Source organism: Penicillium canescens, assembly GCF_028828765.1.
Source record: "Penicillium canescens strain IBT 15451 chromosome Unknown utg000006l_segment0_segment0, whole genome shotgun sequence".
In the NCBI taxonomy this organism is placed as follows: domain Eukaryota; kingdom Fungi; phylum Ascomycota; class Eurotiomycetes; order Eurotiales; family Aspergillaceae; genus Penicillium; species Penicillium canescens.
This window is the reverse complement of record NW_026703968.1, coordinates 4,136,922-4,160,222: the sequence shown is the minus strand read 5'-3', so window position 1 is coordinate 4,160,222 and position 23,301 is coordinate 4,136,922. Positions and strand designations below refer to the sequence as shown.

The following is a 23,301-nucleotide window of genomic DNA, read 5'->3' as shown; positions in this document are numbered from 1 at the left end:
GCCGAAAAAGCCTACCCAAGAGGTAGGGTATTCGGCATACAAGCACCAAACGCCAAGAGATGCAAAGTCCAGCATGCAGAGAAGTAAAGAAGAACAAAGCAAGTAGAGTGGAAGTTTATGCCCGAGTCGACTGGAACCGCCGGGCGGTGGGCGTGGAAAGCAATCCCATACATCGTGTCGTCAATAAATCACCAATCCGAATATCAAATCGTCGTAGCCAGTTCTGTCGGCTCTGGGATCCATAACGCCAACAATTTTGACAGAATGTGTCTCTGTAACAGACCAGGATCATACATCGAGTTGGCCTTCGTACAATGAACATGAGTTTGCACACTCTGGGCCAGCCAAAGTCTGAGTAGCCGGTCTAATTGAGGCCACCAAGCGGGATTCAACGTAGTCGTCTGCCCGACAGTCGACTGTCATATGCAAAAGCAGATATATCTGCAAGTGAAACACAGCTTAGGTTGCAACCGGTTTCCGAGCTTGGTAAATGTGCAAAATGTTATAACTGTGGATATTCTTGTCAAATGCATCCCGCTTGACATTGGCAGCAAGATGATCAATCTTTTCTTTTGAGTAACCCAAAACCCGACTGAAAGGAGCCAAGCTGAGAGGCTGGACACTTTCAGAGATGGCAAGGTTATACCAACGAGCAACCTTCTTCTCATGTTCATCGTGATGCCATGGGTTCAACGGCAGGCCCACCTGCTGGTGGTCGATCTCGGTGAAACCAGCTTCCTGCAGATTGCGGATGGTCTCTTGCGAGCTATGTGCCAGAGGCCGCTGCGTGGCTTCGGTGGCCTCCTTCAACTTGTTGTACCAATGCGCCAGATGGGTGTCACTGATGGAAGGGCCGTCACAGCGTGGCTTGAAATCGATCTCCACTTGTTCAAACCAGGCCCCCGGTCGAAGGTGGTCGAATACTCTTCGGTAGAGACTGGGCCAGCTCACGACACTCCCACATCCCATCTGCATGTGGATAATGTCCCATGAATCTTCTCCCATAGTCCAGGGTGCCTCGAAGTCGAACGGGGCGTAGAAATCGCAATTCTTGGGGAAATTGGTGGGTTGAATTGGAGCTATGTCGACTCCAACAACAAAGGAATCCGGGTACTTGTTGGCGACATCGATGCTCCAGATGCCTGTACCACAACCCAGGTCAAGAACTTTGGACTTTTTCGGGTGTGGTGCATAGATCAAGCCATCCGAAGCTCGGGCCACGGTCACCACTTTGTGGACGATATCGAGACGGTCTTGTTCCTCCTCGTCGCATGGGAGCGGGTAGATTCCTTTGCGGTATCCATGGTAACTCCGGCCGTTCTCTTTATGGCAGGGGTACTTTTCGGGGATCCTGTAACAAGGTCAGTCACCGGGCATCACCATTGACAAGGATAACCTACGGGCGATTCGAAATTACCACAGGAGACGATCGGGATTGCTGCGATGCGTTGGACGCTACAGACGCTTGCGTCGCAACCGAGCCGTTGCTGGTAAAACGGAAGTTCCTCCGCGGGTCATTGTCGACCGGGTCTCGATCCACCAACGTGTACAGGTCCATGGCTGTGGATGCTTGCCGTGACCGGGCTCGCTCACTGGCTCGCTCACTCGGGACGGAGTGCGAGTAATACCTGGAGTGACCCGTGTCGCTCGGGGTATCTGACTTGTATCTCTTAGGCGGAGGCGGCGAGGTCATCATGGGCGGCAGGTGTCGCATGTGGGCGTCCCCATTCATATACATGGTTTTGGGGTCGCGGTCGGGAGTGGGGAGCAATCGGGGGTCTCTTCTGTAGGCCATGGCTGATATCCGCGATCAACGATCGCGCACGATATCCGGGGACGCTGCAAAGAAACGAGCGATCATCTCATGAAGTGAGATTGGAGAGTAGTCGAGACCAGAAGTCGCAGGACGAGGATCAGCTCAGGTCTCCAATACGGTCGAAGCTCGAGATGTAATGGTCGCAAGGCAGGGATCGAAGGGAAGTTCCCGGGGTAATTGAGACACAAAATCCAGGGAGGGGTCGAGAGAGGCTGGGGGAGGTCGAGATGAAGCTGTTCCCCGGGGGTGGGGGGCGGAGGGGGAAGCCAACAACAAGAGAACAAAAGGAAGAAGAAAAGAGAGGAAGAGTAAAGAGGGAAAGAGGAGAAAGAGTAGGGGTCAGAAGAGCAAAAAGTACTTTCAGAAAGTACCCAGTACAGTTGTATTTTCAGTTACCTTACCAGAGTGCCGGGCCCCAGGGATGCCAATTCCCAGTTATGAGGTTAGGTTAGCCCAGATTAACCATAGGCTCAAATCTTTCGGTTTTGGGCCAATTCCGGGTTTTGGGTCGGGCGCGGACCGTCTGGGCCTGTCAGCTCCACGTCTTTAGCGTCCCCCTCGTAACCCAAGCCCCCGGACCCTTTCACGTATTCACAGCATAGTACATTATAACTATACTATGACTAGAGTATCAGTGAATAAAATTATTAGTTGAACTTGCTAATTTCAATAATTAGTATAACTTATATATATCGCTGAAACTATACGATTTCCCCTGCTGACACAAGCTAAAGCAAATCGGGACTGTACTGTGCATGTACTGTGCATGTAGCGCCCCAAGACACTGGTTCCACCCGAAGCCATCGGAAAATCATTGGTGTTTAGGTGCCTGAGTACTCGTTACTGGCGTACTATCATTCGTCCCAATATGATGGGCTCACCCTCGGACTCCGGCGCTCCCTTACTTTACGGCTTGTCTCCACTGAGGCCCGGGCTTCGCTGATCGTTTACTCGTCACTTAGCCATTTCTGCACACTAGTATTGCACACGGTAATATTTGACTTTTTTTCCCTAAACCCTACCACGCCTAAGAGCGCCAAAAGCTAAAACACGGCCAAATAAACCTAAATACAAATCACACACATAGACCGAGCATACATATGCATAGTCTGTCTGAAAAAGGAAGTAGTCTCCAGCCCCATAATTTCTTGGCGCCCACAACTCCCCCAAAACCTGCGCCTCGCATCAGCCACAGCCAAACCTGCCATAATGCATAACCTCCAAGCTGTCGCCTCATCGTCGCTATCCCTGCCGGCGGATAGCTACATCTACGGGATCACTGCTGCCGCACCAGGCACATTTGCAGCCATCTCCTCGGATGATTCGCTGCGCGTGTTTGACGCCGCCGATCTCAACCGCGGGGCTGTCGTCTCCTCGCATACCCACGATGGGGGTGTGACGTCGCTGCGGAGCTATGCGGGCGAGTCGCAGCTGCTCACAGGTGGCCGAGATGGCAAGGTGAGGATTTGGGATGTCCGGGCTGGTGGGCCAGTCGTGGAGATGGAGACGGGTGAGTCTATGTTTCCAGTTCTTTTGTCCTATTGTACATGTCTTCTATTTCTGTTCGGGTATCTGCTCGGAGAATTCTGTCGCAAGGATATTCCCGTCTCGATTAAGTTTTGGCGTTCTATCAGATGCATCGTGACTAATGCATGTTTAGCGAGACATTCGCCTGTGTTGTCCGTGGCCTGCAATCCCGAGACCAATACCGTTGTTGCAGGGACCGAGCTCGTCTCTTCACAGGCTGTGGTTGCATTCTGGTATGTTTCCATACTCGTCCTATCCAAGTAGACATTGTCCACTAACTCCAACAGGGACATCCGATCTCCCAAGGAGTTCAGCTTGCAATACGTAGAAAGTCACAACGATGATATCACCGAGGTAAGTTCCGCCCATATTACTATTCTTACCACTACAACTACTATATCACAAAATATTCAACTGGGACTAACGTTCCACAGCTCCAATACCACCCGACACGTAGCAACATCTTACTCTCCGGCAGTACAGACGGGCTAGTAAACATCTACAACACAACAATAACCGACGAAGACGAAGCCCTCGTGCAAGTCATCAACCACGGCTCCGTACATCATGCAGGCTTCCTTTCGGAACGCGAGATCTTCGCCCTGAGCCACGACGAGCTCTTCTCTGTGCACCCGGCTACAGACCCAGACGATACCGCGCAGGTGCCCGACCCCGTGCATTTCGGTGACGTGCGCGAGAAGCTGGCTTGCGAGTATGTTGCGCAGCTATGCATCGGGGGTCAGGGGGCTTTTATTGCTGCTGGTAATAAGATGTATGTGTTGCATGATTCTGATTCTGAGTTCTGTCTGAGACCTAGACTCGCACTCGCACTTGCACAGCGGGTCGTGTTTGTGTTCCTTTGTCTCATTATTTCTTTTCTAATATTTTCTTCCTACAGGGACAACCGCCTCGATCTCGTCCCACTCGTTTCCGGTCCCGAGTGGAAACTCGACCAGGAGAATCTGTGGCGCTTACCCGGTGCTCATGGCGAGGAGGTCGTGCGCTCGGTGTGTCTGGATGAACAGGTATGTCTCACTCTCCATCGCAATTCCGATTCCCAGGCCTCAGTCCAAATCCAATCTACATCCACATTCCATGTACTCCATTCGAGATAGTCACTAACCAACCCCGCCCTTTCCAGAGCCAATCCGTCTTCACATGCGGCGAAGACGGGTTCGTGCGAGCATGGAAGCTCGCTGAAGAGGGTGCTCCAGTCCAGGCTGGGTCTGCGAGGGCTCGGCCGAAGAAGGAGAAGAAGGATCGCTTTAAGCCGTACTAGCTACTTACCAGCTGAGCGGGTGAATGCATCTGATTCTGTTGTATATCTTGGTGTTTGGTGGGTAAAAATAGTGGTTTGAATAGAATTTTTTTTTTTTTTTTTTTCATACGTTGAAATACGCAGGATATCTTGTAGTGAGTCCTCAGTAGGTAGAAATATATTCTTAGGTGAGACTGAACAGTTTCCGCGACCAGCTTTAGAAATTTACCCAATCTAGTAAAAGGCCTAGCTACAAGGTATGCGTTCAATTGTGACTAAAAAAAGAAAAGAAACTGAAAAGAAAAGAAAAACCGTTAAACTAGCCCTGATAGAAATAAAAACCAAAGTCGGCAATGTTGGCCTTGATGCCTGAACTCTTATCGAACTTTTCTTATCCAACCTTTTTTTTCTCCCAGGCATGTCCAACTTCTTCCACCACCTCCCTCTCTACACTATATACCCAAGTCTATCAAACAAAGACTCAAGACTCAACCTCGATCTCGACACAACAAAAAGAGTAAGCGCAAGCTCTCCGCGCAAACTCTGACTCCAACCTCCCAACCACCTCACCTCACCTCACCACACTCACACCCTCACCACCCCCAAATCCAAATGGACGCCCAAGCCTACCTAATCCGCCACGGCTGGTCCGGTCCAGGAAACCCCCTCCAACCAAACACACGACCAGGCCCCCACGGCGGGCTCGGCCTAACACGACCAATCCTAGTAGCGCGCAAAGCGAACAACCACGGCGTGGGCAAGAAAACAACCAAAGATCCAACGAACCAATGGTGGCTACGTGGCTTCGAAGACGCGCTCAAGGGCGTCGGGGATGAGAGTCACGAGGGCGTTTCTGCGCGCGCGGGCAATGCGCTTACTAGTGAACTTTATCGGAATTTTGTTAGGGGGGATGGGTTAGCTGGGACGCTTGATTCTAAGGACCAGCAGAAGGGAGCTGGGGAGAAGAGGAAGAGGGAGAATGATGAGCCCAAGGCCAAAGAGACGAAGGAGGAGAGGAAGGAGAAGAGGAGTGTTGAACGGGCTGCTAGGAAAGCGAGGAAGGAGAAGAGGGCCGTTGAGCGGGCTGCTAGGAGGAGTGAGAAGGAGAAGAAGAAGGCTGCTAAGAAGGCTAAGAAGGATGGGGCTGGGGAGGATTATCCTACGCCTATGTCTATTGATTCGGGAGCTGGATCTGGATCTGGATCTGAGAACGCCGAGGCAGAGATGGCGATAAAGGAGAAGAAGGAAAAGAAGTCGAAGAGTGACGACGACTCGAAAAAGTCCAAAAAGGACAAAAAGGAGAAAAACGAGTCGGAGTCCAAGGCATGATTTGATCATGGCTGTATATCTCCGGCTATCATTTGATCTCAAGCGCGTCCTATCATGCATTCAAAGGCCATGTACAAAACATTCGCATGCTGTTTTTCCACGCCATATAGAAACTAAGATACCCTTTTTGTTTGGCGAGTAGCGAGTCATGACCAGAAACAAGCAACCTCTCTACATTCAACGTTCGCATTAGAGCTACATAGTTTTAACCTAAGCTGGCAATCTCCCAGGGTTACCAGAAATAATCCAAGGCCTCCTCTCCCAGAACTCATCCTTGATGATATCAACATGGTCAACAACAACCTGAGCCTTCCGACGCAATTTCTTGATCTTATCCTGCTGGGACCTCGACTGCTTTTGTTCTGTGAGAGGGGATACCTCATCCACGGATGTTTGAATAGACGTAGGCTCTTCAAGTTCGAACTGTGGAGTGACATTTTAGTAGGAAACATAGTGTATTGAATGTAGGGGCTTCTACCTTGCGATAAACAACACTGCCCTTTTTATAGATCTCTTCTTCGTTATTGTAGTTGATTCCGAAGCGCTTGAAGAGGATTTCGTTCTTGTCTCCTGATACAGTGCCCTGAAGCAAGTAAGTAAATGGTTGCACAGGAACCGTGAGAGTGATAATAATGACGAGGAAGGTACCTTTAACTCTTGCTCCGCATCTGTGTTGCTCATTCCACCCTGTTGAACCATCGTCCAGAAGGTAGTATTGTAGAGGTTATTGATATGACCTAGATACGACTATTAGCAAAGATGCACACCGAAAATGGAATCGAAGCCAAGCCACTCTCGATGGAGGCAGATATTCACTCACAGTCAACCTGTCTCCAACTCATATAATCGCGCAAAATCCGGCTATTCGGATAGATAACAGCACGACCATCAAAAGAAGGCAAATACGGAGGCTGCAGAGGCGTAGAAGGGAAAAACTCGCTCCATTTGAAGATGTAGTGTGCAGTGAAAGTAGAAACGATGGTCGTTACCAGTTTCCTGAGGAGATATCATTAATAGCTGTCCTGCCACCACTAGCCGGTCATTTAAAGTAAAGATGAACTACTTACCCGTTTCGTCGTTCGAATAGTTGGCAACTGGGATGAAAGACGAAGCTAAAACGATTTAGTGAGCAAATTGAATACTTTGATGTCAGGTTAACAAGGGTATAGCATACCTGAACTCGTCGCTGACTCCATAGCCAATACACAGATCCGGGAGTTCTTTCATAACCTCGACGGCTGCGGCATTCATCAAATTGAGTGCGCGGCGGTCATTTGGTTTCACGAAGGCATAGTGATCGGAAAGTCTGGTAAGATTAGATTCTGCTCAAAGTAGACATATTGTTCGAGACGAGTAAACAGGACAAGACAGGTATAGAAATAGTTATATATATGTATATATATATCCCACTTCTGTATATATAACATGGGATGCATAGCATACGAATACCAGTGCGGGAGGGACTCACTTGTGAAATCCTCGTCCATCAATGCGGACCACAATCCACGTATTGGGAAGTAGCACGTCCGGTTGCTCGAAGGACTTGACATATTCAAATCTGCGTGATATTAGCATTTTATTTATCTGAAAGCTCTTTTTATTACTTACCTTGAGTTCGCCATGGTTGGTTGAGTGACGTCTGGGATAAAAGTTGAGTCATTTTGTGCGATTTCTGCCCGCCCGCACTGCCCAATTCAACCAGCGGCTTGAGATAACCCTACTTGACAATGGGATTGATATAAAAACACTATATTTTGAGACTGTAACTCACTACAGAATTGTCTACAGGTTTTACGAACTGGAGAAATATTGTAGACATGGCTATGAACCAAGGAAAACCGTTTGGGTGTATGATACTCAGAATCTAGGAAATAAACAGTGGACAGGACGCTTAGTCCATAGAACTTGAATCACGATGCTTCATCCTCCTCCGGAATCTCTTCGTCACCAGTCTCACTAGCGCGCTCGCTAGTCTCACTGGCCTTGTCGGATCTGCGGGACTTGCGAGAAAAGAAGCCCAGACTGCTGCGAGTCGAGCGGTCGGCGGAGGGCACACTTGAGGCATTGCTATCAATGCTCTTGCCGAGCTGTGCCTCGCTAGCCGCGTCTCCGTCGATATCACCCTGCGCGGAGTCGACCTTCTTGGAGAAGAGTCCTGAGCGATCTTTCCATGAGCTGAACTTGCTGGAGCTGCCCTTGCGTGTGATCTTGCGGATAAATGACTCCTTGGACCCGTTGTCGACGGAAGTTCCCGAATGCATGCGCTCCAAGGACTCGTATGATTCTCCCGTGAAGTGAGAGAGGGAGCGAGATGTGCGAGGTTCGGAAGGAGAACGATCAAACGTGTGCAAGCTGAATGGACTATCAGGGGCCGTGGGCTTGTCTTGGTCATTGGGGTTCTCGCCCGTGAACACTGCAGTGAACGCCGGTGCAGCGGGATTCAGCTTCGGTGTGAGTGGCCGATGGGAGGACGAAGGACGAGTGCCAATAGGTGCCTGAAGTGGTCGGTGATGACGTTCGAATGTGTCTTCCACGAAGTCAGGTTCACCGCTCAGGCCCAGTGGGAGATGACCTGATGATCCATATTGGATTGAAGGCCGCGGAGAAGGAGCACGAGACCACGTTGATGGTGAGGCCCAGTCAAATCCGAGGGGACTGTTGCGGTGTCCAGCATTCTCGGTTGACGGCCATCCGAAATGGCGGTTGTCCGTAGACGGATGAGGGGAGCTGATTCTGGTTGTCGAACGAGACAGATGAAGGCCGTGGGGACAAAGATCCCCTTCGAACACTGCCAAGAAGCGAAGATGGATCGATAGGGTCATGACGAGGACTGAATTGGTTATAGCCAGTGCTGAGATCGGAGTTCCCACGGGTGCCAGCACCGCCGAAGCCAAACTTGCTGGATGAGAAGATACTTGAGAAAGCAGCTCGTCGGGAAGGCGCATGATCAGACGAACTGTCCATAGTAACGCCAGTGGTGTTGCTTCGAGGGAACAATGACATCGGGTTTGCCCAGTTTCCAGTATAGCTCGATCTGCGTCGCCGTGAACCGATTGGGTCCAGCTCGTCGACGTTGCGCGGGAAGGATTGACTCTGACCAGGTTTCAATGTGCCGAGCATGGGTGACTCGTCTGCCAAAGTCTTTCCACGAGGCCGGTGAAAGCCGAAGAGCCCGGAGAGTCTCCGGGACGCGCTTTTCGGAGCATCCCCAGCAGCAGACAAATGAACACCTTGGGATTCGGGTTCCTGTCGTATTTGAGTTTCCATTGGACTGGCAAAGATACTACCCGCTCGACTGTCGGAAGAAACGGGCGATACTGGACCATGACCGAAGCCGTCCAAGTGAGGACCGGGAGTCTCCAGAGTTGAGAATCTTGGACGGTTAATAGATCGTGGGAATTCTGGTGATTCCTCATCGCCAAGGAGATCAGATGGCAACAGCGCGTCTGCGCGGGGACTCATTTGCGGGTTATTGAAAGCAACCTCCGCATCTGAACGCATGATCTCTGGGGGATCCGACAGACCGGGGAGAGCCATGCCATTGTTGATGTTGAAGAATGCAGAGCTGGGAGCAAACGTAGGCGAATGACTTGCGGGTGGGTTGTAGCCTAGGCCACCTGGGAACGACGTCTCAATACCTGGGAAGTTCACAGGGGAAGACACGTTGCTGACAAGTGAGCTGCGATGGCGACGGGGCCGAATAGTGGCAGTATTCGACATATCGAGATCGAGGCTCGGCAAGGAAAAGGGTCCCGAGCTACCAGGTCGTTGGGCTGTGAGCCATTTCAAGCGCTCTTGGGCTTCCTGGTATTGTTGCTGGGCTTGCGCGTGAAGATTCACTAGAGTCGTATAGCGTGCGTGTAGGTTGCCCAACTTGTGCTCCCATTGCCGAGCCCGCTCATTGTCGATGCGATCCAACTCCTTGCCATCCTCACTGTCGCCTTCTTGTAATCCCATTCTCTCTTCTTCAAGTTTTTTGACCCGTCCTCCTTTGTCTTGGATCTCATCATCGATCGTCTTCATCTCTCCTTGCTCTTTGGCGATCTTCTTTCGGACCTCCTCTGCGCGCGCAGCCGTTTCCTCCTCAATCCGGGCTTTATCCTCCTTCGCCTGTGTAGCATCATTTTCCATGCGCGCTATCTTCTCCTGCCAGCGGAGGATGTCGTTCTTACGCTTCTTGCGCTCTGCCTCTTTCTGCTGAAGAAGTCTCAAGCGCTTTGACTTTTCGCCTTGCACTGTCCGATTGACGCTTTCCAGCTTGTAGACGTGTTTCTTCAAATCGCCACTTGCCTCGTCCTTTTCTCGAACACGCTTTCTTAGCTCACTGCGCTGCTTTTCCAGGTCTTTCAGCAATGCGATATGTTCATCCTCTTCCTCTGTCGCTTGCTTCTCCACATTCTCATTTTCCTGTTGTAGTGACTTCAAGCGGTCTGCTAGTTGTTCCAGAGTCTCGTCTTTGGCGCTCTTTGCTCTGCTCTTTTGTGTCTCATCGAGATGGCCGTGGGAGACGTCAATTCCAGCAGCGGGGGAGATTTTCCGCCCAGCAGAGGGCCGCTTACCAGGCAGTTGGCCTGAACTATGTTCGCGCGACATGACAGGGGCAGACGGCGCAGGCAGACCAACTGTTGACCTGGGAATGAAGGCGCGAATGATTGGAGCACCGATATTGCCATTTTGTTGGGCCTGGGACAGCGGAAGAGATTTCGTTCGGACATGGAGGATCGCACTGGGAGTTTGGAAGTTCGCGGCGCTGAGAGAAAGAACGCAAATGTGGTAAATGTTTCCAGGTATGAGATTCGAGATTTCCACCGCAGTTTCAGCACGCTTGGATTCTCCGACTAGGTGATGTTAGTACCTGGCTGATTGACAGGGATTAGTCTGCCCATACCTTTAACATTGTTCACCTGAATGATATGCTTGTGTATTGAGTTGTGGAAGTCTGGTTGTTTCCAGGCAAGGCGGATTTCACGGGCTGTGATCTCCTCGAGGGTCACCTCTGGCGGCGGAGGAATGTCGAGACCCAGCTTCTCCACCAGGACCTCGTTGGAAGTCTGACAGACCTGCCATGCACGGTAGAGTAGCCTTCAAACGGTCAGCCAGGCACAGAACGATCACGGGGCGTAACTCACCAGATCAATGCCCACAGGATTGAACCAGCCAGGAAGAGAGCCATGACACCTCGAACCCTCACTCGGGGGACCGCAGCAGGGTAGGCGTCAAAAGCAAAATATAGCGGCTCATACATCCCGTCAATGAACGGACGAGAGTCCAACGCAAAGAGACCTCAAGCCAGTGGGATAGCGGGTCCACGTGATGAGGATCGGCCGCTTACCATATAGAGCCTAGCGCCGTTCCCGGCAACGCACGTGATCTCGGGCCGGGGCCTCGGCATAGCTCAAAGCGTTGGGAAGTTGGAGGTTGAATTGTTGATGAACCCCAAAGTGGTTCGAAATTACCCATCTGCTCTGTTGCATCTACTCTTTTAATATCCATTTTGGCTTCTTACTGATTTTGAGGACATTCCGGGGCTGTTATTCATTGTTCACTGAAGTGTCACATGGGCCGGCCGTTTGGAAGCGGCGGGCTTTACAACACTTCCGGTTCTCTCCCACCTGTCTCACTCTTTTCTGATCACCCACTGCCTCCTGCCTTTGCATTTTCAATCGTTTCGTTGTATTGAATCTTCCTTACAATCACAGTCAAAGGTGCTCGACACCATTTGGCGGCATGCAGTACGTTCGGAGCATCAGCGGTTCCGTCTCCAAGACGTGGAATTCGATCAACCCGGCCACCCTTAGCGGGGCTATCGACGTTATTGTCATAGAACAAGAAGATGGTACCTATGAATCAATGAGGTTATTCTTCAACCATACTAATTTCGCTTCTTGAAGGCACCCTCGCCTGTTCGCCCTTTCATGTCCGTTTTGGCAAGTTCTCGCTCTTGCGTCCCTTTGAGAAGAAAGTCGAGTTCAAGGTCAACGGAGTCAAACAAGATTACGCTATGAAGCTCGGGGAAGGGGGCGAGGCATTCTTTGTATTCGAAACGACCGACGACATCCCCGCTTCGTTGCAGACTTCGCCGTTGGTCTCTCCAGCAGCCAGTCCTCGGGCTCAGAGTGAACCAGATATCCCGCCTTCGCTGCAGGAACCTGAGTTCCTCGACCTCGATAAATCAAATGCGGACGCATTGTCAGAAGGCGCGAAGACTCCGCCGACTATCCCCATATCGAACAAGGCGCGGGCCCACACAGATTTAGGTAAGACTTGTCTGCAATTCTCATAGATGGATCGTTGTTGACGCTTCAGCAGGGATACTCACGCCTCTGTCGCGATCACCCGACGAATCCGATATTCCCTCACGACATGGCTCGTTGAGTGGCAAACCACCACTTGACCACACTATCTCGGACAATGTGCTCTCAAAAAGCTCACCCCGGCACTCTCTGACCGCCCCACCTGAGGCTGGTGGCCATGACGAGAACGAGAACGAGGGTGAAGCAATGGGACGCTCTCGCAGCCCCCTCCCATGTCTCCTCAGGAGGCGGTGTCTCGTGCCATCTCACTTTCAAAGAAACTGTCTGGCTCCAATATTCCATCGCATGTCACAGAAACAGGTGATTTGATGCTGGATATGACCGGCTACAAGAGCAATGAAGAAGATGCCCTTCGTGCAGAGGTTGTTGCGCGCAAGATTCTTGCCGAGGAGCTGGAAGGGAGCTATGACATTGGTGCTCTCATTGGAGCCGACGAACACGGCAATTTGTGGATCTACAGTAGCGAAGAAGCAAAGGATTTGGCTGACCGCAGAGCCACACTCAATTCGATGCGGCCGGAGACGGCGTTGAGCGATGATGCACTATCTGATCCAGGATATCACAGCGAGGGCGACCACGTTATCTCGGAGCCGTCTTTGACAGCACGCCACCACAGAACCAAATCGGATATTCAACCTGGATTCCCCACACCCCCAGACTCGCCATTGCATGATGGCTTCGCAGTCGAAACCCGGAACTACGCCAAAACTCTCCGGCTGACGAGCGATCAACTCAAAGCCTTGCAACTGAAGCCAGGCCCCAACACAATGTCTTTCAGTGTCAATAGAGCCATCTGCAGTGCAAATATGTATCTCTGGAATGGCAACACTCCAATCGTGATTTCGGATATTGATGGAACCATCACCAAATCAGACGCGTTGGGCCATGTTCTTAACATGATTGGACGTGACTGGACACATGCGGGTGTCGCTAAACTATACACCGACATTGTCAACAACGGATACAACATTATGTATCTTACCAGTCGATCGGTTGGCCAAACAGACACTACACGAGCCTATCTGCATGGCATCTGCCAAGATGGCTACAGGCTCCCAAGGGGACCAGTGATTTGCAGCCCTGATCGCACAATGGCGGCCTTGCGGCGAGAGATCTATTTAAGAAAACCAGAAGTTTTCAAGATGGCATGTTTGCGGGATATTCTCAACCTCTTTTGTGGCAAAGAGAACCCCTTCTACGCTGGATTTGGAAACCGATTGACAGATGCATTGAGTTACCGCTCTGTTAATATTCCGTCTACTCGGATTTTCACCATTAATTCTAACGCTGAGGTTTCGTTGGATTTGCTGAGTCTCAACAAGTACAAGAGCAGCTACGTGACCATGCAAGAGCTGCTCGACCATTTCTTCCCGCCAGTCACTCTACTCGTGCATTCTGGAGGCGAAGAATACACGGACTTTACATACTGGAGAGATACGCCGCAAGAGCTTGAAGACTTCTCTTCGACCGACAGCGACGACGACGTAGATGCCGATGAGAATGTTGCTGAAGAAGATGAAGACGTGGATGATGAAGAATACGACGACGACCTGAGCGAGGGTGAAGGCAGCGAATACCTCGATGAGGCTGAAGCCGCCGAGGAAGATCTCGGTGCGAGCTACATGTCACAGGACTCAGCTGTCATGTCAAACCCGTCGGGTTCAATCCTGGAGTCAGTGGAAGGTGATTTGGACATTGATGAAGAGGCCATCGGCGAAGAAGAGTTGACTCCTCTGGTTGAAAATACCCAGGACCCTACCGAAAGCCCTGCAATTTCTCTCCCCATCCGTTCCAAGTCGCCCCAGAGCCCTTGAACATAATTCATCGCTATGCCTTGATACGATTTGATCGATACTTGGGGCATTGTTTTTGCGTCATTGATACCCGTCTTGCGAGTGCTTACCATGTCAGATTCTGCATTAGACTGCTCTGACAGCGATATACTATGTTCAACACTACTGCATGCACCTGGAGTTAGAGACTGCGTTACACGGCCATATTTGGCGACTGTTCTAATCCATGGGCATTGATGGCGTTTCCGTTTTAGTTTTTGTACATTCATGGCGCATATAGTTGGGAGGAATTTGTGATGTATGGTTTGAAACGAAGAGAGTAACTGAATTTAATGCGAATACGTTCAATAATTGAGACAATAGCTTCGGTTCAATCAACATTCTATTCAACCTACGCCCTGAGGGTCGAACGGGGAACTCGATTACCAAATACGGTTAGCGCAATATCGGAGCTCCTACGCTTCTTTTCGGCCTCACCAAGCCGTCACTTCCCCCTCCATCCTAACGCTCAACGCTGCGCGTCCATTTCTTGCTCCTAGCTTATGAGCAGCTAATTGCGCCAGGAATGATTATTGCACAAGTGCTCCTGGCTTGATTGTCGCTCGACCCACCATTTCGACCTCACTTGCGCAACACCGCAATACCCTCCTCCCTCGTGATCTGTGATCATCATCTCCAATCATAATGGCATCCCCAAGCCAGACACAAGGCTCAGCGCCTCCAACACAACCCGTATCACCCCCCGCCGACTCCACGACGAACGGGGTCTCCGCACCCGCCGCGACTCAAACCCAGGTCAACGTCCCATCGGCACCCCCTACAACCTCAACAAACCCACAACCCCCGCAAGTGCCAGGCACATCCGCTCAAGACAGCGGCAAGTCACGACGACCACGCGACGTACGGCTGGTACACATGCTCCTAGCGTCACTAGGCGTAACCTCCTACCAAGACCGTGTCCCCCTCCAACTCCTCGACTTCGCATACCGCTACACAGCCAATGTCCTGCAAGACTCCGTACATCTCGCGACAGAAGGCTACGCCGCCGCAACGGACGGCAGCTCTGGCGCAAAGGGCAGTTCCGAAGTGAATAGTGTTACCTTGCCGGCATTGCGGCTGAGTATCGCCTCGCGCCTGCATTTCCAATTCCAGACCGGATTGCCGAAGGAGTTCTTGATGGATGTCGCGTCGGAACGGAACCGTATTGCTTTGCCTGGTGTTTCTAGAGGATTTGATCCTGCTGTCGGGGCTGCTAACGGGGCTACTGGTGCCGCGAACCAGAGTATTATGATGGCTGGTATGCGCTTGCCTCCTGAGCGATTCTGTCTTACTGGTATGGGGTGGAATATGAAGGACGAGTGGGACAGTGAAGGCGAGGAAGAGGAGATGCCTGATGGGACGCAGCAGGGGTCTGGGAAGGGAGTTGGTGGTGGTGATGGGACTGATGATGGTGAAGATGGCGGCGAGGAAGATGAAGATGATGGCAAGATGGAGGACATATTCGGCGAGGATACGGCCATGGGCGAGGCGGATGACGAGGACCGCAAGATGACTGATGTTTAAGGGCATACATTCCGGGACAAGGTTTCATTTGCGTTGGCCTTGGGTGTGGTGTTTCTGGCGCTTGGAGTTGATTCTTTTTAATCCAAACCGAACGGGACGGCGTTCAGGGTTCACATGGAGAGGATTCACTTATGTCTTCTACAATCTGGGTATCTTACGGATGAACTGCTCTGTCCTGTCCTGTATATTGGGACAGGGTTAAAGGAAAGAATAGAAAAGACATCTTTCTGTGGTCAATTGAACCAAGATATGCAATGATCTGTGTATATTGTACATAATTCAAGTCCATCCCATCGCTCCGCATTCGGGATGGTCATGCAATGTAATCGAGATGCCCAGCAGAAACGCCTGCTTGTCTGCCCTGTGCGCCGTGAGGAGAGAAGATATAAGTTCGAGTCTACTTGAGTAGACAATATCAGAGACAGTCGTCCAGTAGGACGACTCTGATATCCACCAGTGGAAGTGGGAGGGGAGGCTGTATCAGAATCGCTGATACTCGACCCAGTAACATGGAACTACCCGATTAGGAAGCCTGTTAAGTCCGAGTCGAAGAAGATCCCTCCCCTGCAACCACACCCCTATCCAAGAGGAAGCACTCACACCGCCGAGAAAGGCAAAAAGCGAAAGACCCAAAACGCCCAGACCCATATAGACAAGAAGTACAAGCACAGATGAAGAAAGGAACTAAGACGAGGAAGCAAACAAGCAATCATTTCGCCTCACCCTGTCTCCTCCGTGCTTCATCATTGCGCATCATGCTAATAACCTCAGCACGCCGCGTCTCAACACGAGCAAGCTCCTCATCGCGCGCACGACGGCGTTCCTCAAACGAAGCGAACCACTCCTCTCGCGCGCGATCCTCCTCTTCTGGCTTAGCGTGGGCGACCATGCATGAATTCATAGCGAGACGCTGCTGGCGGCAGATCCATGTAGCAGTGACAGTGCGGTTGACGGCGCACTCGGCGAATGCTAGATCGGAGTGGGTTAGCGGACTGATTGATAAAGAGGTGGGAAGGAAAGTGGATTGGGGTCACGAGGGCGGAATCGATCTTCCGGTTGACACCCAGACCCAGACCCATTTTTGGCAATTGGAGAGTGCAACATTGTATATAAAGAGGTAGGTGCCTTGTAAAGGCTATGTAGATTACATACCCTTAATCTCGGGAGCGCAAAGGGCCCGTACTCGCTTGTAGTACAGCAGCTTGACTTCTTGTTCTTGGGGGGCTGAGAGCGGAAGCGGGTTGCGGAGGTTATATTTCTTGGGTGCCTGTGCTGAGGAGGTATCGGAGGATGTGGATGGTGTAGCCATTGGGACTGAGGAGCTCGGTCTTTGAGATCGAGGTTATTCGGTTCGAGGAGAGTATGGGATGATCAATGTCGTCGGAGAGTTTGCTGTGGAGAGGGGTCGATCCCAGCGGTCCAGAGACAGTGGACGGGATTTCTAGGAAAAGTAAGTCCCAAAAATGAGAACTAAGAAGAAAAACCAGAAATTCAACGCGGTGTCGTTGTTGAATCGTGGATTGCAAAGAAGATCAGCCGAGTGGGAGTGTTGATGGCGGACCGCGAGACCTCGGGCGGAGATGGCCTGCAGAAAAAAAGTTCTCCAACTCTTTGGACGATTGTTCTGTCTACATCACCTTGATCGGATCAGAGTCCTTGTATCCTTCACAAGGTTGACGACTTTATTTTTGTCTCCTTAAACTATCTTCTTTTCGAGCCCCAGAATTATCAACACAACAGCCCAGCATGTCGAGCATGCGTAACGCCGTTCAACGGCGGAACCACAAAGAGCGTGGTCAGGTCTCAGGCCGTGAGAAATGGGGTCTCCTTGAAAAGCACAAGGTCAGTTACCGCGGCGCTTCTTTTGGAAGAGATTTTCAATGCTCCGACTTTGACTCCAGTCAGTTTGAGGATTACATTCTAACTTCAACAGGATTACTCGCTTCGCGCAAAAGACTACAATGTCAAGAAGGCTAAGCTGAAGCGCCTCGAAGAGAAGGCGCGCAATCGCAATGTCGACGAGTTCAACTTTGGTATGATGGGAGGCAAGAACCGGACCCAGGGCAAGCATGGAAGTGGAGTAGGAACTGCTCGCGACTCTGCCGCAGCACAGGGCCTCAGTCACGATGCGATCAAACTCCTCAAGACACAAGATAAGGGATATCTCCGGACAGTTGGAGAGCGAGTGCGCCGCGAGATCCAGCGCCTCGAGCGGGAAGTGGAGTTGCAGGAAGGAATGGACAAGTCGCTGGGCAAGAAGGACGGGAAGAATGATGAGAGCATGGATGAAGACGAATTCGACGATGATGACTTCGATTTTGGTGCTCCTCCGTCGCAATCCAAGCCACGCAAGACGGTGTTTGCCGATGATCGACAGGAACAATTAGCTATGAAGAAGCGGAGGCTACAAAAGGATGAGTCTGAATCAGATGAAGAAGAGCAGACAACAACCAAAGGCCGCAAGACTCCCAAGCAGCTCGAGTCTGAGCGGCAAGCACTTGTGGAAGCTCGACGGGCTCGCAAGCTCCGCAAACGTGCCATAGAGGCCCGTCAGAACAAGTTGACGGCACTCCATAAGCAACACGCAGAGATCCAGACCGCAGAGAAAGAACTTGACTGGCAGCGGTCTAAGATGGACAACTCGGTTGGAGGCACCAACAAGGACGGCATCAAGTGGAAGATCCGTGAGCGCAAGCGCTGAATTTCATGTTTCGGAGTTATGAGTGATGACTCGCCATCTTTTTGTACATATTGATACCAAGGGAGTCTACAGTTAACAGTCAAATACTGCCTAATCGAGCATAGTAACCCACTGCATTAGCGTAGCACTGCGATCACGGAGTCGGAACAAGGGCCGGTCAGGAGTCTCCAATAGTGTACCATTCACAGAGCCACAATTGATAATCAGCCCCTCTACAGAGTCATACTCTCCGAAATCGCAGACTAAAGCCACTACAGTAGTTCGAAGTAACTAAAAGTAGAGTAACAACCCGTCTCCGCGGATCTAATACATCGCCGCTGATAGGACCTGGACAGGATCGCCGCTTATTAATGGTGGGATTACTAAGGTTATCTTTTCTATATCGCCACCCCTCACCTCTCTTTTCCCTCTTCGTTCAGCTCCTCCAGTTCCATAATCCCTTCACAATGGCGCCTTCTTTTATGACCATTGACACCAACGACATGGACCTGACACCGTCAAAGCCAATGTCTAACACAAAGCGCACTCTCCTTCTCGCGCCTCCCTCCATTGCCACCCAAGAGGACAAACTCCGCGGCCTCTTCACGACCTTCGACCGCTCCACCACAGACCTTCAAATGCTCGACCGTCTCTCTGCCGGCTTCGTCTCTCTTCCCGCATCCACATACGACCTCGTCCTCATCCTCACCGACACAGACGGCACACGACGCTCCGAGGCCCTGAAACTTCTTACCCGCGATGTATACACCACCCTAGTCCCCGCCATGAAGCCAGGCGCCAAGCTCCAAACCCAAGATTCCGCACTTAATGCCTCAGACGCAATGGAAGCCGTCCTGGCGGGCCTAGTTCAATCAGACAATGGATTCGAGAAGCCCAATTTCGAGCCCTCGGCGGCTGTCCCATTAAAGTTCGGCTTGAAAAAGAAGAATAAGACTCAAACCACAGCCCCGGCTCCGGCTTCAGCACCCGCCCCAACTGGCATTTCAACTCTTCCCACTGGATTTGGATTCGACGGACCAGGGATGGACCACGACCGCGATAGCGAAGACGAACTCATTAATGAAGATACACTCCTCACTGAGGAAGATTTAACAAGACCCACAATGCCTCGTACGCACCCCCATGTACATCCCACACATACAATTTCAATTGCTAACATACTCCCAGCCCCAGAATGCCAACCCAAAACCGGCCGCCGCAGACGCGCCTGCAAGGACTGTACCTGCGGTCTAGCAGACCGACTGGAAGCGGAAGATAAAGAGCGCCGCGCAAACGCAGATAAAGAATTGAACGTGATGAAGCTGGACACAGGCGACCTGAACGAGCTAGACTTTACCGTCGAAGGCAAGACAGGCTCGTGTGGCAGCTGTGCACTTGGCGATGCATTCCGCTGTGACGGATGTCCTTACATGGGCCTTCCTGCCTTTAAGCCCGGCCAGGAGGTCCAGATCTTGAATGATATTGCCCAGTTCTAGGGGTACAAGTGGGCTTGCATACGCGATGTTCGCGCCTGATATTATTTCGGTGTGCCTTGCGATAACGGAAGAAAGGTTGCATTTGGAGTTTTGGGTTTTTATTCTCTTGGTTACTTTCTATAGTGGATGAACAAAATTATACTGGGGGAGTTTGGCATTCATGTTTATGCAATGATATCATTTACTTCATTTTCATTCTATACTTCTCACCTGTGACTCATATGTAAAATGCCTATCAAATGTAGGCTGTTGCGTGCTTAGGGAAAAAAATCTCGAGTGGATCCAAACGTCATTGGGCACTCCGCTAGAGGGAATTGAGTCATGATCTTCGCTTGCCCTACGATATCGGCAGTGGGATACTGCCCCTCTATGTACCTGACTGCCATTATACTTATACTTGTAGATATAAACTCCAATATTTAGCCCCGAAAATGACGTAGTTACTTTTGGCTATGGTTCTTCATGGCACATCCCATCATGATAAAAACAGAAAAGCGCAGACAAGAAAATGTAAAATGTAAATGAAAATGTATGAGACAGGCCTATGACCGGTCCTTCTTCATCTGCGCAACACGAATGCTCACAGCACGCTTGTGAGCCTCAAGACCTTCCACGGCAGCGAGAGTCTCGACAGTCTTTGCGAGACCGAGGAGGCCGTCTGCGGTGAGGTTTGAGCTGGTGATGTGCTTCAAGAAGGAACCGAGGTTGACACCGGAGTACTGCTTGGCGTAGCCGTAGGTTGCTGGATATAATGTTAGCTGCAGGACGATCGAATTTTGAGGAAGAAGGACTTACGCAAGGAGTGGTTGACACCGGCGGAGTAGTCGCCAACACTCTCCGGAGTCCAGGGACCGATGAAGACGCTACCGGCATTCTGGACCTGCTCGACAACAGACTCGGGGTTCTGGACCTGCAAGATCAGGTGCTCAGGCGCGTAATCGTTGCTGAGGACCATGGCCTCGTTGATGTCGCGCACGACGAAAGTGACAGAGTGCTCCAGGGAGCCACGGACAATATCCATGCGGGGGAGGGCCTTGGCCTGGGCATCGACCTCGTCCTCGATAGCGCGCAGCTCAGCCTCGGAGAGGTCGACGGCGATGAGAATGACTTGGGAGTCGACACCGTGCTCAGCCTGACTGAGCAGGTCAGAGGCAACAAAGGCCGGGTTGGCGGTCTTGTCGGCAATGACGAGAACCTCACTGGGGCCGGCGGGCATGTCGATGCTGACACCTGCGGAAGTGTCGTTGGACACGAACATCTTGGCGGCGGTCACGAACTGGTTGCCAGGACCCAGGATCTTGTCAACCTTGCTGATGCTCTGGGTGCCGTAGGCCATGGCAGCGACAGCCTGGGCACCACCAGCAAGGACGATGCTCTCGGCGCCTACCTTGTGGGCGACGTAGACGATCTCGGGGGAGATGCTGCCATCAGAGCGGGGAGGAGAAGCCAGGACGATCTTGTTGCAGCCCGCCACCATGGCGGGCACACCCAGCATCATGGCGGTGGAAGGCAGCACGGCAGTACCACCAGGGATGTACAGACCGACACGCTCGATGGCGCGAGAGAAGCGGGAGCAGACAACACCGGGCATAGTCTCCATCTGGAGAGCGTCGTTGCTTCCCTTCTGGGCAGAGTGGAAGCGCTGGATGTTGCCGATACTGACATCAATGGCTTCCTGGACGTCCGGGGTGAGCTTCATGAGTTCAGCAGGGAATGGTGCGTGGATGACGGGGGATGTGAGTGATGTAGCCTTCTCGAACTTGTGGGTGTACTTGAGGACAGCGGCATCGCCGCCGTCACGGACATCCTGGATGATGGGCTTGACCAGGTTGACAATGGCTTCGTTGGACTTCTGGGAGGGACGTTTGAGGTAGTCAGAGACAACCTGGGGAGTGGTAGAGGTGGTGATCACCCGCTTCATTTCAATGCGAGATTCACGGTCCTCAACTGGAGCAGGGGCAGGAGCAGGCTTCGACTCAGGCTGAGCAAGGCCAGCCTTCTCAGCCCAAGGTCCCTTGGCGTCACCCTTTCTCCGCTTGACCTTCAAGCTCTTCAGGTCAAGGTTGCGCTCGATATCCTCCAAGCTGACACCAGCAGCAGTGCACTTGGTCAGAGCGAAGTAGAAGAGATCGGCAGCCTCGAAAGCAATCTCCTCCTTGGTGTTCGCACGACACAATTCATCAGCCTCCTCCATAATCTTGGCACCAACGAGCTTAGGGTCATTGAACAGACGCGCGGTGTACGATCCAGCGGGAGCATCGGCCTTGCGAGAATCTAGAGTCTTCTGAAGGCGCGACAGACCGGCCGATGCGCCGAAGCAGGTCTCAGTACCGAGGTGGCAGAAGCCTATCACTAGAATCAGCATACATAACATCAATAAGTGTAGGGATAGTCTTTACCACGTCCAATTTGCTTGACCACAAAGACCAAGCAGTCAGCATCGCAATCAAAGCCAATGCGGATCAACTCCTGGACATCACCACTCGACTGGCCCTTGTACCATAGCCCGCGCTTGCGGCTCTGGTAAACGCCGGTACCGGTGCGCAGGGCCTCGGCAATGCTCTCGTCGCTGCTCCACACAAAGCCAAGGCAGGCACCACGCTCATCAGTGACAGCCGTAGCATAGAGACCATTGGCCTGGTCAGTGACAGCGTACGACGCAAGAAGGCGGGCAGCAGAGACCTGCCCAGCTACATCCCGCTCAACGGTCAATGCCGCGGAAGGGACGATGGAAATGGCGCCCTGCTTTGTAACCTGCTTGATCGCATCCTCTGTCACAGCCTGGCTACCGAAAGAAGTGAAGAGACGTGGTGAGTCGGAGCTGATCTTCAATTTCTCGGCGGCGGCGGGGATGTTGGCGGGGTCGGTGCAGACGCTAGCCTCGCTGCGCTCGGCATTGGCGGCAACCCATTGTTGGAGGGTGTCCAGCTGGGAGTCTGAAGAGGCGGAGACGAGTAAGCGGGACGAGGGAACGGATTGCTCTTCGGTGAGGGTGGTCAACTGGTCCAAGGTAATCAGGATCTTGGCGGCACCGGCGTTGAGGATATCGACGAGATCGCCGGCGGAGGAGACCTCGGTCGCGTCGACAAAGACATCGAGGGTGCGGAAGTTCTGGCGCAGGAATTGCTCTGCCTGGGCGAGAGTTGAGACCTTGACCAGCGCGCGGCCGAAGTAGGCGATCTGCTTGAGAGAAAGTCCGGAGGTGGGGGTGGAGGGGTCGAACGAGATGAGCAACGGAGTCGCCATGATGAATGGAGAGATGCAAAGATGTAAAAGGGAGGAGAATTGTATCTCCTAAGAAGACCCGCTGGGGAGAAATGTGGAGGAGTATGACTCTTGTCCGACACAGAATCAGAATACCCGCCTTTTTTTCTCCCGCTATCTCTCGGCAGGCACCCGCTGATTCATCGAATCGCCTCATCCTGATTACTTAGTCTTACATGCGGGTTGCCCGGTTGCCTTCTCTCTCTCCTTTTCAATTGCACGTAGATCAAGTACTTGCATCTCACCGCTCTCTAAAACCTG

The 23,301-nt window shown here is 51.9% G+C and overlaps 11 protein-coding genes across 11 annotated transcripts; 6 read left to right on the top strand and 5 right to left on the bottom strand.

The window, feature by feature from the left end:
- Positions 1-459: 459 nt before the first annotated feature.
- N7446_010401 (class I SAM-dependent methyltransferase) lies at positions 460-1,795 on the bottom strand (the record flags this gene model as incomplete). The annotated part of the gene is made up of 2 exons (XM_058519144.1): positions 460-1,351; positions 1,401-1,795. 2 exons carry the CDS (start codon positions 1,793-1,795, stop codon positions 460-462), a joined length of 1,287 nt encoding a protein of 428 aa, XP_058369932.1.
- A 1,230-nt stretch (positions 1,796-3,025) lies between these two features.
- Positions 3,026-4,622, top strand: N7446_010400 (uncharacterized protein; the record flags this gene model as incomplete). Its single annotated transcript, XM_058519143.1, has 6 exons — positions 3,026-3,326; positions 3,477-3,576; positions 3,631-3,697; positions 3,778-4,115; positions 4,242-4,368; positions 4,485-4,622. 6 exons carry the CDS (start codon positions 3,026-3,028, stop codon positions 4,620-4,622), a joined length of 1,071 nt encoding a protein of 356 aa, XP_058369931.1.
- Positions 4,623-5,213: 591 nt separating this feature from the next.
- Positions 5,214-5,930, top strand: N7446_010399 (uncharacterized protein; the record flags this gene model as incomplete). The annotated part of the gene is made up of 1 exon (XM_058519142.1): positions 5,214-5,930. The coding sequence occupies one exon, from the start codon at positions 5,214-5,216 to the stop codon at positions 5,928-5,930; it is 717 nt and encodes a 238-aa protein (XP_058369930.1).
- A 210-nt stretch (positions 5,931-6,140) lies between these two features.
- On the bottom strand, positions 6,141-7,552 carry N7446_010398 (tRNA guanylyltransferase; the record flags this gene model as incomplete). The annotated part of the gene is made up of 8 exons (XM_058519141.1): positions 6,141-6,353; positions 6,409-6,513; positions 6,579-6,667; positions 6,751-6,926; positions 6,998-7,042; positions 7,105-7,236; positions 7,399-7,488; positions 7,539-7,552. The coding sequence occupies 8 exons, from the start codon at positions 7,550-7,552 to the stop codon at positions 6,141-6,143; spliced, it is 864 nt and encodes a 287-aa protein (XP_058369929.1).
- Positions 7,553-7,840: 288 nt separating this feature from the next.
- Positions 7,841-11,205, bottom strand: N7446_010397 (Fibronectin type III domain protein; the record flags this gene model as incomplete). Its single annotated transcript, XM_058519140.1, has 4 exons — positions 11,060-11,205; positions 10,819-11,012; positions 8,756-10,768; positions 7,841-8,718 (listed from the first exon to the last, which is right to left on the bottom strand). The coding sequence occupies exons 1-4, from the start codon at positions 11,173-11,175 to the stop codon at positions 7,841-7,843; spliced, it is 3,201 nt and encodes a 1,066-aa protein (XP_058369928.1). The 5' UTR covers positions 11,176-11,205.
- Positions 11,206-11,374: 169 nt separating this feature from the next.
- Positions 11,375-14,058, top strand: N7446_010396 (putative lipin Smp2; the record flags this gene model as incomplete). The annotated part of the gene is made up of 4 exons (XM_058519139.1): positions 11,375-11,766; positions 11,822-12,187; positions 12,240-12,481; positions 12,502-14,058. Exons 1-4 carry the CDS (start codon positions 11,658-11,660, stop codon positions 14,056-14,058), a joined length of 2,274 nt encoding a protein of 757 aa, XP_058369927.1. The 5' UTR covers positions 11,375-11,657.
- Positions 14,059-14,721: 663 nt separating this feature from the next.
- Positions 14,722-15,600, top strand: N7446_010395 (putative transcription initiation factor TFIID, 31kD subunit; the record flags this gene model as incomplete). The annotated part of the gene is made up of 1 exon (XM_058519138.1): positions 14,722-15,600. One exon carries the CDS (start codon positions 14,722-14,724, stop codon positions 15,598-15,600), a length of 879 nt encoding a protein of 292 aa, XP_058369926.1.
- A 709-nt stretch (positions 15,601-16,309) lies between these two features.
- On the bottom strand, positions 16,310-16,909 carry N7446_010394 (uncharacterized protein; the record flags this gene model as incomplete). Its single annotated transcript, XM_058519137.1, has 2 exons — positions 16,310-16,569; positions 16,753-16,909. The coding sequence occupies 2 exons, from the start codon at positions 16,907-16,909 to the stop codon at positions 16,310-16,312; spliced, it is 417 nt and encodes a 138-aa protein (XP_058369925.1).
- Positions 16,910-17,346: 437 nt separating this feature from the next.
- On the top strand, positions 17,347-18,301 carry N7446_010393 (rRNA-processing protein UTP11; the record flags this gene model as incomplete). The annotated part of the gene is made up of 2 exons (XM_058519136.1): positions 17,347-17,442; positions 17,534-18,301. The coding sequence occupies 2 exons, from the start codon at positions 17,347-17,349 to the stop codon at positions 18,299-18,301; spliced, it is 864 nt and encodes a 287-aa protein (XP_058369924.1).
- Positions 18,302-18,747: 446 nt separating this feature from the next.
- N7446_010392 (uncharacterized protein) lies at positions 18,748-19,776 on the top strand (the record flags this gene model as incomplete). The annotated part of the gene is made up of 2 exons (XM_058519135.1): positions 18,748-19,411; positions 19,469-19,776. The coding sequence occupies 2 exons, from the start codon at positions 18,748-18,750 to the stop codon at positions 19,774-19,776; spliced, it is 972 nt and encodes a 323-aa protein (XP_058369923.1).
- Positions 19,777-20,318: 542 nt separating this feature from the next.
- On the bottom strand, positions 20,319-23,022 carry N7446_010391 (histidine biosynthesis protein HIS4; the record flags this gene model as incomplete). The annotated part of the gene is made up of 3 exons (XM_058519134.1): positions 20,319-20,518; positions 20,572-22,122; positions 22,176-23,022. 3 exons carry the CDS (start codon positions 23,020-23,022, stop codon positions 20,319-20,321), a joined length of 2,598 nt encoding a protein of 865 aa, XP_058369922.1.
- Positions 23,023-23,301: the final 279 nt, after the last annotated feature.